Raw genomic sequence first — 13,260 nt, 5'->3', positions numbered from 1 at the left:
CCATTTTGAAAAAAAAGTTAAAGACTTAGAAGTCATTTTTGATCAAAGAATGACCTGGAGAGACCGCACTTAAACAATATGATACTCATAGCAAAAACTGCTCTAAATAGATGACGGAGACTGTGTGGCAGAAATTGAGACTTGATACCAGAAATTAACTTGTGCTGTATAAAATAATAGTAAACCCCATAATATGGTTCAATCACCTGCGAACGGTTTCACAAAACAGAAAAACTAGGGAACTATAAACGCTAGCATGCTTGCTCACTACACCAGCTTTGGAGGTGTTGCTGGATCTATCACCAATCAGCATTTTTATAGTCGAAATAAAGGTAGCACAATACAGACTAAAATGAGGCCGGGCCATTAAAAGGCAAATAAAAGCTGTGAATTACAAAGTAAAGAAAGATCAAGAGATAAAGCTTGGAAGAACACAAGTAAGAACAAACAGATTAGAAATTATAATTAGAAACCAATATCACACCTTTTGAGTCTAATCAAGAACAGAATTCTAATATTGACACATTTGTTTGGCGAGCTATACAAGTAATTCTGAGCATACGTCTCTGGCAAAACATTTTAAATGCATCTATGCTCTGTTTGTCAGTTTCTTTAAAAGTCAACATCCTGCCCCATAGAGGAAAATTGGGAAGACCAGGCATCTGACCAGTCTCATCTTGGTCGCTATGATGATTTCATAACTTTTCCAAAGTTTAGCCATTCAATTTTTGCAGCCATCACAGCCATAAGTACTTACTATCCTATGACAAAAGTATACAGAATCATGATCAGCCAAATTACATGATAAAGTGTCTGAAGCTATTGTAACAGCATATTATGAAAACTGTCCACTGATGGTGAAGCGGAACAATTTTGGCACACGAACGTGTTGTGAACACATAATGTTCGTGGAATAATAATCTGAACAAAATGCAGTCTGACGTACGCAAAATCTTCAACAATGCAAAAGCAGTAACAACTGGAAGCCATATCGTAAAACGTTAACCGACTACAATAAAGCAATACGTAAAACTAAGACGGGTTCATGGAGAAGGTTCTGCAAGGATTTCAATGAAAATACGCCCCGCAGTGCAAGGATCTACAAAATGCTCTTAAGGGAACGTGAGCAGCAACTAGGGTCGATAAAACACCACGATGGCACTTTAACACAAACCAAACGAAAGACCCTTGAAGTCCTAGCACAAACATACTTTCCTGGTCAGAATTGCTTCATCACTCTGGAGAAAACGCTGGGGCAGAACCCCGGCGACCATCCAAAGAAAACTGGCTTTTTACCATAAACAATTTCGCCTAGTGTGGTTAAAGGTGCTAGAGGACGGAATCTATACAGCACTTTTTCAAGTTGGGCTGGGCTTACTTTTACCCCACCTATTAGCACTACTTAGAGCCTGTCTAGCATTGGGATACATTCCAACATGCTGAAAAACCACCAACGTAACATACATACCGAGTTAAGTTAGGCGACCAATTGCCAAGGCATCTTCGCTTATTCCAATGAGCCTGACATCCTTTCTGTTGAAGACCATACAGAAGGTTTTGATGGACATTAATGGACAGAGATGGGAGAGATGTGGCGCTAGAAAAAACGCCCCCTCAGTGTCCACCAATAGGCCTACCAGGCAGGTAAATCAACAAACTAGCTCTCAAGCCCTCTTACCTGCAACTGGATCAAAGCATATCTAAGTTTCAGAAGAATAACGACCTCACAGAGCGAACGTGTGCACTTAAGGGCCGCACGAGGTTGCCCGCAGGGAGAGGTACTATCTCCTCTCCTGTGGTCGCTACTCGTTGACGACCTGTTGTCATAATTTGACTGTGGAAGGTCGACGTCCAAGCTTACGCAGATGATCTAGTGATCCTATCTCAAACCGCCAATCCCGAGAGGTGAAACCATCTAATTCCCATCGGAGGCAAAATATGTTCGGATAACTTTAAGGTCACTATCCTTAAGAATTTCATCTAACTAGAGCTGTAGTTGCTGCCCTAAGTTTAGACTGCATAACCACTTGAAACTTATCTTTTCTAATGTTAAAAGACATGAAAGATTTAGAGACAATTTGACAAGTCTCTTCATTTAAAATAGGCACAGATAATTGTGGTAAAATTGCAGACACTATATACTTATCCATAAGGCGTCTTTTTTTGTCTCTTTATTTAAACCTTTTAATAGCTAATTGCTTTATCTAGATATAAGAACTTTATAAAGCCCTGAAGCTTTCAATTTTTAAGGTTCTGGATCCTACTCTTAAAAATTCATTCAATTTCTTAAAATCTTACTCTGGGCCCTCGGACTTTCCTGGTTGAAGAGAAAACCAGAGGAGTAAACTCATTTCCTTATTACTAGAAGGAAGGCCCTTTGGCAGGGGCTCCTGTTATTATTATTAGTCAAGATAGATAAGATACCTACTTCCTAAAGAGCGGCAGATGCTACTCTAAGACGGGGGGTGTGCTCTTTGGAGCCATCTTTGGATAAGGGGCTGAGAGGTGTGACTCCTCGATTCATGTCTCTCTAAAGACCAACCTATACATAACTAATGATGCCCTATGGCGTTTCTAAGTTCTATAGCTTCCAAAGAAGTAGATCTTCTAGACTAATGCCTCTTTTTTCGACTTAAATATTCGCTCTCAGTCAAAATCATATCTGAAACACTTATGTTTTCCCATATTACTCTATTCTAAAAAGTAATATGATAAATTAAAAACAGTTTTACAAACTAAAAATTATTTTACGTGAAACTGCGTCGAGCAGACAAAACCGGAAACGGATGTAAACTAGAGTTAGAACTTAAACATTTTTTGTTTGCAAAATGTATTAATTTAATTTTGTTTCTTTTTATTACTTTCTTTCCTTTCGACTGTAGTAAATTTACTGTATATATTAATTTAAAAAATTCTATTTTTCTTGCACCAGCAAAAAATTTTAGAATTATCAATATTTAGAACGTTATAAGGTCATAATCTAAAACTAGGACACAACTATCATGTAAATATCCTCAAATTATAATAACTCTTAGTTTTTTTCAGATGACTAATTTGTTGATAATGAAATTCAAGTTGCAAGTTAAAGACTATAGGACACTAGTGGTATGTCCACTTCAACTATCTTATCAGGTAATGTCAAGTCAAATTCAGACTTTATCAGCAACTTATTGATGGGCCATGTATTGCATACTAAGTCTTTATTCTTATATTAATTTTTATAGAAATAAGACTGTAAGACTTTATATCAGTTATATCACGGAAAATGTGGAAAATCTCTCAGATTTAGGTAGAAAATAAAAATATATGAAACTTTCTTATAAAAAAAAAATCCTATAGCCCTCTCTACGAAGATACGACCCCTTAAAGACGCCGCTGAAAATCGGTTTTTCTTGATTAACTTTTGAAGTATAATATATATAACTTATAGGTATAATTTAATAAAAATTTTATGTGATCAACACTACTAAAGATCTCTTAAAACGTAGTTCAAGAGATCTTATATGATACGATTAGTAATTAACTAAATTCGTTTTAATGTGATCCCTACGGATTCCGCTGCGGATTTCACTGCGATTTTTACGTTACGAATCCGCTGCGAAATTTACGCGTTGGTTTAAGATATCCTTTACTTTAGCCAAATGTCAATGTCAAAGACGTCAACCCAGGCCGATAAAGAAGTTTCCCTATCAGTTCTTTCTGTTTATATTTTTGGGGGAAAATGGTTGGTTTTTTAGATTTCGATATTTTTCTTGAAATATTTAGTTAATCCTTTGATATTTAATAATTGTGAAAATTGGTTTATGTGTATTAGTAGTGACAAAATAAGTTTTAGTTAATATTTTTTGTAAAAAACATAATAGTGGTGTTTTAATTCGGGACTGACAACCTTTGAAGCAATGTATTGCCATTATTTTTCTAACCTTTTTTGAATACTGTTTCCCAAATAGTTTCCGAGAAATATAAAACTAATAAACATTTTTGTCACTATTAAAGGTTTTAGAATATACATTTGCTTACCAAATTATGTTTTTTTAGACGAAGGGTACTTCGAGTTTTGGTAAACGTCGCAACAAGACTCACACACTTTGCAGAAGGTGTGGAAGGTCTTCATACCATATCCAGAAGTCACAATGTGCCCAATGTGGATACCCTTCTGCCAAAATGCGTTCTTGTAAGTACTTATTTCATGTTGACATTAAGTTAAGAAAATGTTTACTCTTGATGTTTTCCAATGTCCATGAAACTCACTTACCGTACTAGTCTGCTTAATTCACTTAACACTTACCCCAATAGCGGGCTTAGTATAATTAGGGAATTTCATTTCAAAAAGTTGATAAAATGATACATTAATCTATGTGTGTGAAGCTAGCGTCCGATCGATATCCAGCAACCAAAATCGAGAACGCAGCATATGCCGGTTGCCAGCGACCAATTTATAGTCCGCGCTCCCTGTTATTTAATCAATATAATGCCCGTATCTCCAAAATATCCCAAGGGATTTTAATAATTTTTTGTCCAGATATTAACAATGAATACCTAGATCGACTGACGATGGTCTCAAACCTCTACAAACTAAGGTTTTGTTGTGAAAATTAATTAAAAAGTCAAATGGTAAAAAAATGAAAAAGGCTCTAACTCCCAAAATTCCCAAAGGATTTGGATAAAACTTTTTTTTATAAAAGATAATAAATATCTAAATTGATTTTAGATGGTTGCAAACCTCTACAAACGAAAGTTTTTTGGTAAAAAATTATTGAATTTTTAGATGTACAAAAAAAATTTAAAAGCTATAACTTCCAAAACTCCCAAAGGATTCGAATGAAACTTTTTTATACAACTAATAATAAATATCTAAATCGATTTTACATGGTTGCAAATCTCTACAAACGAAAGTTTTTTGGTAAAAAATTATTGAAGTGTTAGATGTAAAAAAATATAAATGGCTATAACTCCCAAAACTCCCAAAGGATTTGAATGAAACTTTTTTACGCAATTAGTAATAAATATTAAAATCGATTTTACATGGTTGCAAACCTCTACAAACGAAAGTTTTTTGGTAAAAAATTATTGAAATGTTAGATGTACAAAAAAAATTTAAAAGCTATAACTTCCAAAACTCCCAAAGGATTTAAATGAAACTTTTTTACGCAACTAGTAATAAACATTTAAATCGATTTTACATGGTTGCTAACCTCTACAAACGAAAGTTTTTTAGTAAAAAATTATTGAAATGTTAGATGTAGAAAAATATAAACGGCTATAACTCCCAAAACTCCCAAAGGATTTGAATGAAACTTTTTTACGCAATTAGCAATAAATACTTAAATCGATTTTACATGGTTGCAAATCTCTACAAACGAAAGTTTTTTGGCAAAAAATTATTGAAATGTTAGATGTAAAAAAATATAAACGGCTATAACTTCCAAAACTCCCAAAGGATTTGAATGAAACTTTTTTACGCAATTAGTAATAAATATTTAAATTGATTTTACATGGTTGCAAATCTCTACAAACGAAAGTTTTTTGGTAAAAAATTATTGAAATGTTAGATGTAAAAAAATATAAACGACTATAACTCCCATAACTCCCAAAGGATTCGAATGAAACTTTTTTATACAACTAATAATAAATATCTAAATCGATTTTACATGGTTGCAAATCTCTACAAACGAAAGTTTTTTGGTAAAAAATTATTGAAGTGTTAGATGTAAAAAAATATAAACGGCTATAACTCCCAAAACTCCCAAAGGATTTGAATGAAACTTTTTTACGCAATTAGTAATAAATATTTAAATCGATTTTACATGGTTGCAAACCTCTACAAACGAAAGTTTTTTAGTAAAAAATTATTGAAATGTTAGATGTAGAAAAAAATAAACGACTATAACTTCCAAAACTCCCAAAGGATTCGAATGAAACTTTTTTATACAACTAATAATAAATATCTAAATCGATTTTACATGGTTGCAAATCTCTACAAATGAAAGTTTTTTGGCAAAAAATTATTGAAATGTTAGATGTAAAAAAATATAAACGGCTATAACTCCCAAAACTCCCAAAGGATTTGAATGAAACTTTTTTACGCAATTAGTAATAAATATTTAAATCGATTTTACATGGTTGCAAACCTCTACAAACGAAAGTTTTTTAGTAAAAAATTATTGAAATGTTAGATGTAGAAAAAAATAAACGACTATAACTTCCAAAACTCCCAAAGGATTCGAATGAAACTTTTTTACGCAATTAGCAATAAATATTTAAATCGATTTTACATGGTTGCAAATCTCTACAAACGAAAGTTTTTTGGCAAAAAATTATTGAAATGTTAGATGTAAAAAAATATAAACGACTATAACTCCCATAACTCCCAAAGGATTTGAATGAAACTTTTTTACGCAATTAGTAATAAATATTTAAATCGATTTTACATGGTTGCAAACCTCTACAAACGAAAGTTTTTTGGTAAAAAATTATTGAAATGTTAGATGTAGAAAAATATAAACGGCTATAACTCCCAAAACTCCCAAAGGATTTGAATGAAACTTTTTTACGCAATTAGCAATAAATATTTAAATCGATTTTACATGGTTGCAAATCTCTAATTTTTTACCAAAAAACTTTCGTTTGTAGAGATTTGCAACCATGTAAAATCGATTTAGATATTTATTATTAGTTGTATAAAAAAGTTTCATTCGAATCCTTTGGGAGTTTTGGAAGTTATAGCTTTTAAATTTTTTTTGTACATCTAAAAATTCAATAATTTTTTACCAAAAAACTTTCGTTTGTAGAGATTTGCAACCATGTAAAATCGATTTAAATATTTATTACTAATTGCGTAAAAAAGTTTCATTCAAATCCTTTGGGAGTTTTGGGAGTTATAGCCGTTTATATTTTTTTACATCTAACATTTCAATAATTTTTTACCAAAAAACTTTCGTTTGTAGAGATTTGCAACCATGTAAAATCGATTTAAATATTTATTACTAATTGCGTAAAAAAGTTTCATTCAAATCCTTTGGGAGTTTTGGGAGTTATAGCCGTTTATATTTTTTTACATCTAACATTTCAATAATTTTTTACCAAAAAACTTTCGTTTGTAGAGATTTGCAACCATGTAAAATCAATTTAAATATTTATTACTAATTGCGTAAAAAAGTTTCATTGAAATCCTTTGGGAGTTTTGGGAGTTATAGCCGTTTATATTTTTTTACATCTAACATTTCAATAATTTTTTGCCAAAAAACTTTCGTTTGAAGAGATTTGCAACCATGTAAAATCGATTTAGATATTTATTATTAGTTGTATAAAAAAGTTTCATTCGAATCCTTTGGGAGTTTTGGAAGTTATAGCTTTTAAATTTTTTTTGTACATCTAAAAATTCAATAATTTTTTACCAAAAAACTTTCGTTTGTAGAGATTTGCAACCATGTAAAATCGATTTAAATATTTATTACTAATTGCGTAAAAAAGTTTCATTCAAATCCTTTGGGAGTTTTGGGAGTTATAGCCGTTTATATTTTTTTACATCTAACATTTCAATAATTTTTTACCAAAAAACTTTCGTTTGTAGAGATTTGCAACCATGTAAAATCAATTTAAATATTTATTACTAATTGCGTAAAAAAGTTTCATTCAAACCCTTTGGGAGTTTTGGGAGTTATAGCCGTTTATATTTTTTTACATCTAACATTTCAATAATTTTTTGCCAAAAAACTTTCGTTTGTAGAGATTTGCAACCATGTAAAATCGATTTAAATATTTATTGCTAATTGCGTTAAAAAGTTTCATTCAAATCCTTTGGGAGTTTTGGGAGTTATAGCCGTTTATATTTTTCTACATCTAACATTTCAATAATTTTTTACTAAAAAACTTTCGTTTGTAGAGGTTAGCAACCATGTAAAATCGATTTAAATGTTTATTACTAGTTGCGTAAAAAAGTTTCATTTAAATCCTTTGGGAGTTTTGGAAGTTATAGCTTTTAAATTTTTTTTGTACATCTAACATTTCAATAATTTTTTACCAAAAAACTTTCGTTTGTAGAGGTTTGCAACCATGTAAAATCGATTTAAATATTTATTACTAATTGCGTAAAAAAGTTTCATTCAAATCCTTTGGGAGTTATGGGAGTTATAGTCGTTTATATTTTTTTACATCTAAAATTTCAATAATTTTTTGCCAAAAAACTTTCGTTTGTAGAGATTTGCAACCATGTAAAATCGATTTAAATATTTATTGCTAATTGCGTAAAAAAGTTTCATTCGAATCCTTTGGGAGTTTTGGAAGTTATAGTCGTTTATTTTTTTCTACATCTAACATTTCAATAATTTTTTACTAAAAAACTTTCGTTTGTAGAGGTTTGCAACCACGTAAAATCGATTTAAATATTTATTACTAATTGCGTAAAAAAGTTTCATTGAAATCCTTTGGGAGTTTTGGGAGTTATAGCCGTTTATATTTTTTTACATCTAACATTTCAATAATTTTTTGCCAAAAAACTTTCGTTTGTAGAGATTTGCAACCATGTAAAATCGATTTAGATATTTATTATTAGTTGTATAAAAAAGTTTCATTCGAATCCTTTGGGAGTTTTGGAAGTTATAGTCGTTTATTTTTTTCTACATCTAACATTTCAATAATTTTTTACTAAAAAACTTTCGTTTGTAGAGGTTTGCAACCACGTAAAATCGATTTAAATATTTATTACTAATTGCGTAAAAAAGTTTCATTGAAATCCTTTGGGAGTTTTGGGAGTTATAGCCGTTTATATTTTTTTACATCTAACATTTCAATAATTTTTTGCCAAAAAACTTTCGTTTGTAGAGATTTGCAACCATGTAAAATCGATTTAGATATTTATTATTAGTTGTATAAAAAAGTTTCATTCGAATCCTTTGGGAGTTTTGGAAGTTATAGTCGTTTATATTTTTCTACATCTAACACTTCAATAATTTTTTACCAAAAAACTTTCGTTTGTAGAGATTTGCAACCATGTAAAATCGATTTAGATATTTATTATTAGTTGTATAAAAAAGTTTCATTCGAATCCTTTGGGAGTTTTGGAAGTTATAGTCGTTTATTTTTTTCTACATCTAACATTTCAATAATTTTTTACTAAAAAACTTTCGTTTGTAGAGGTTTGCAACCACGTAAAATCGATTTAAATATTTATTACTAATTGCGTAAAAAAGTTTCATTGAAATCCTTTGGGAGTTTTGGGAGTTATAGCCGTTTATATTTTTTTACATCTAACATTTCAATAATTTTTTGCCAAAAAACTTTCGTTTGTAGAGATTTGCAACCATGTAAAATCGATTTAGATATTTATTATTAGTTGTATAAAAAAGTTTCATTCGAATCCTTTGGGAGTTTTGGAAGTTATAGTCGTTTATATTTTTCTACATCTAACACTTCAATAATTTTTTACCAAAAAACTTTCGTTTGTAGAGGTTTGCAACCATCTAAAATCAATTTAGATATTTATTATCTTTTATAAAAAAAAGTTTTATCCAAATCCTTTGGGAATTTTGGGAGTTAGAGCCTTTTTCATTTTTTTACCATTTGACTTTTTAATTAATTTTCACAACAAAACCTTAGTTTGTAGAGGTTTGAGACCATCGTCAGTCGATCTAGGTATTCATTGTTAATATCTGGACAAAAAATTATTAAAATCCCTTGGGAATTTTTGGAGATACGGGCATTATATTGATTAAATAACAGGGAGCGCGGACTATAAATTGGTCGCTGGCAACCGGCATATGCTGCGTTCTCGATTTTGGTTGCTGGATATCGATCGGACGCTAGCTTCACACACATCATTAATCTTGACTTAAACAAGCTCAGTGGATTTTCAAACTAAAATTTAATTAATTTTGAGAACTAAAATATTGTTTTCCTAGTCATTCAAAGAAATAATAATATTGCATCAATTTCTTTTTAAAATAAAAGGTTGCCTATATAACAGTAGCAAAATAACATTCCAAAAGCTATAAAATATATCTGAAGAATCTTTTTTGCTTTATGCTGTGATATCCTGCAGAACATGTTCAATTAGATACTTTTCAGCTGATTAAAAAGGATCATGTTCTCAGAATTCCAAAAAAAAATTAAGGGAAATATCACATAAATATGTTCTCGAGAGGTCTTTTACATCATTTACTTAATGTTGCTGATTGTCAGTTTTTAAAAGATTCCCCATTTAGTAACGAAAAGATTAGTAAATTGGATTTTTCTGAACCAAATGTCCCCTATTTTGGATTTTTTTTCAGCATATTTATTTTAGAACCAAAAAACTTATTATTACAGTAAAACTTAAAAGAACCGGAAGCAATTCTCTGTCACCTAATATGAAATTAAAGAAAACTGCTGTTTCTAATTTTAAGTTTCAACCGAGGTACAAGAATTATTTGACACAATATAGGCATTTGTTAAGATTCCTAATCCATGATTTTATTAACTTGTCTTTCAATCTACATTTAAACTCCTAAAATAGCCTTAGTAAAACTATGGCTATTTTAGGACTTTAATGTTACTTTTTGCAAAATAATGAATTTATCAACATATACATCTGAATCTACAGGCAATAAAATTGGTATATATATATTTTTTCTCATCAATGACATTATGTCATTATTCATATCTTTAATTACCTCCTGGAAGATTTAGTCTTTAACATAAACCTAAAAACCATTATATAAACTTTGAGTTAATGATGAATAAATATTTTAACTTTAATTCTTTCTTGACCAGCTTTAAGAAGTAGAGTTAAATATATGTTTTGTAATTAATAAATTAGATAATTAATTATCAAGAAAAAATAAGACTATTTCAATATGCCTGAAATAAAATTATTCATTGATTCTTTTTCTAACTGGCCATTTTTTTAGTTTGACTCTTATTGTATACAATATGATATGCCACTGACATCATTTTCAAACCTCATAAAATACTTTTATCAATTCTTTTTGCAAGTATTTTTGGCTACCTATTTTTAAAGATTTGATAAGTACTTTAAATGTATAGACAATCTTTGTTTGTAGACAATTGGTCAATCAAAGCTAAGAGGAGGAAGACCACTGGAACTGGCCGTCTTCGTCACCTTAAAATCGTCCGCAGGCGTTTCAAGAATGGTTTCAGGGAAGGTGTCAAACCTGCAGTTAAGAAATCCACATAGATTATAAGTTGATCTTTCTAAATAAAAGTTAATTTTATGTTTTGGGTATTCTTTTAAATTACACACATATTCTCATACCTTTATTAATTTTTATACAATTAACGATGAGGTATGCAATGCTGATACTGAAAACATGGATAATAAATATATATTTGTTAGTAGTAAAAATCTTTCAAAATATCAATATTAATATCGGAATGTAGAAGACTTATCTTTTCATCCATGTTTATAAAGTTTAGTTTAAAGAAGAAATTTGCCAATTGCAATTTATTTTGAATGTCTAGTTGAGGAATAAGTTGTGCTACCTTTAAAGAAATATATAGATGATTTTAAAGAAATATATAGATATTTCTTTAAAGGTAGCAACACATTAGCCCTTTTAATTACTTAATTCCTTTTTTAAGAGGATTATTCACCCATAAATTTCTGTTTCCTGGATAACTTTTTTATTTTACAATATTTTTTAATGCGGTTTTCACTAATGAAATGTACATATTTTTGTCAAGAGTTGATAGGTGCCAGTTTTTCAAATTTCTAAAATTTTGATTTTTTATTTAAAAACCAAAAAGATAAATAAAAAAAACCTTTCCATATGTCTCTAGATACATCGATTTTAGAAACATTATATTAAAAAATCATTTCAAAAAAAATAATAAACCTTTGAGAATGGAAATACAAAATTCAGGCATTTTTCTTATAATTTCTTGAACCGCCGATAAGTTTAGTATCATATGACAACAACGCACGGCCGGGCTACCGTGAATCAAATCAAGAAACGCGCGACGCTTGTTCGGCCCGATCTGTGCAAGCGACGGTATCGGCTACTGTTCAACAGCAATAATTCAATATTATGCAAAATTGAAATGTTGATTGGCATTTCACTTAGAAGTATTTTATTGCGAAGGTGTTCCAATTTTCTGCACGTTGTTCTTTATACTATTAGGTTTTTTATGTTTATTTTTAAGAAATGGGAAGAAGGAAAGTCAAAAGTTTATTATTCTAAACGAAAAAGTAGGAAGCCAAAAAAGGATTAGTTTAGGCCTAGAATGGCTGCAAATATGGAATAAGAATGCTCTTACTATTGCTGCATTGCTTTTACTATTTATATATAAATGAAAATAAATGATTCATTTTGGAAAGAAAAAATGATAGAAAAATAAAGATTTTTTATTTTAAATGTCTACTGCCTGTAGAATCATAGATCCTAGGCATAATAGAGGCATGGAAATTCGAAACCCATCTAGAACTTGAGCTGTAAATGACAATTTTTGTATTACATTTGTTTGGTTTTTCTATTTTCATTAGAATATACCACTTCGTTGTATTATAATTTTCATTTTTGTATACTTACTTATATAACTGTTTAATATTGTCTTATATTTTATACAGCTTGTTCTAAAACATGTACCTACGTCATTATAAGTACACACAACATCCATAAACACAAAAAAATAAGTGTAATCTAATGTAACGAGTTCAAAACTGAGACACACATTTTTTTTTTTTAATTAATTGAACTTGGGGTTTATTTTATGCCCCTTTGATGAAGCTCACGCGTATGTTATAATTTACTTTTTGTATTCTGATTGCTAAGAACTGTTTAAGACGGCATATCTAAAGGCGATTAACATTAAAAGAAATTAATATTTATTTATTTTTTTATTTCTCTTTGACGAGAGCTGTATATACAGGGTGGGTAAACGTAAACGAAACGGCTATGTCGGACTCGTAAAGATTTTAAAAAGAAAACGCTCGGACCCGTCAATTTAGATTACCACGAGGAAACATTTTCAGAGTATAATACCACCCCTATCTGTCATCCCTTAGCCAGGGTCGAACTAACCTCAAAAATTTTAAATGGAATAGTGGCTCGAGTTATATCTTGTTTGAGAGGTCTTTTGATTTTCTTTACGGCTACGCCTAATTTAAAGGATTTTACTTCAGCGGTTCTCAAACTATTGACTATTTTAACATTTAATATAGTTTTTTGGAAAACCTGTATTAAATGTTGGGTGTTTGGAAAAACTGTATAAAATCGCAATTCTTTATCGACCTATTAATTTATAACAATCATACATAAACACTAG

At 30.1% G+C, this 13,260-nt stretch overlaps 1 protein-coding gene across 1 annotated transcript; it reads left to right on the top strand.

The window, feature by feature from the left end:
- Positions 1 to 3,649: 3,649 nt before the first annotated feature.
- On the top strand, positions 3,650 to 11,210 carry LOC126734506 (60S ribosomal protein L37). Its single transcript, XM_050438165.1, has 3 exons — positions 3,650 to 3,724; positions 4,039 to 4,174; positions 11,040 to 11,210. Exons 1-3 carry the CDS (start codon positions 3,722 to 3,724, stop codon positions 11,171 to 11,173), a joined length of 273 nt encoding a protein of 90 aa, XP_050294122.1. The 5' UTR covers positions 3,650 to 3,721; the 3' UTR covers positions 11,174 to 11,210.
- The last annotated feature ends 2,050 nt before the right edge of the window (positions 11,211 to 13,260 follow it).

The sequence above is a fragment of the Anthonomus grandis genome, chromosome 3 (genome assembly GCF_022605725.1).
Source record: "Anthonomus grandis grandis chromosome 3, icAntGran1.3, whole genome shotgun sequence".
NCBI classification, from domain to species: Eukaryota; Metazoa; Arthropoda; class Insecta; order Coleoptera; family Curculionidae; genus Anthonomus; species Anthonomus grandis.
Note: the sequence above shows the minus strand (reverse complement) of the source record. Positions and strands in the feature narration are given on the sequence as shown.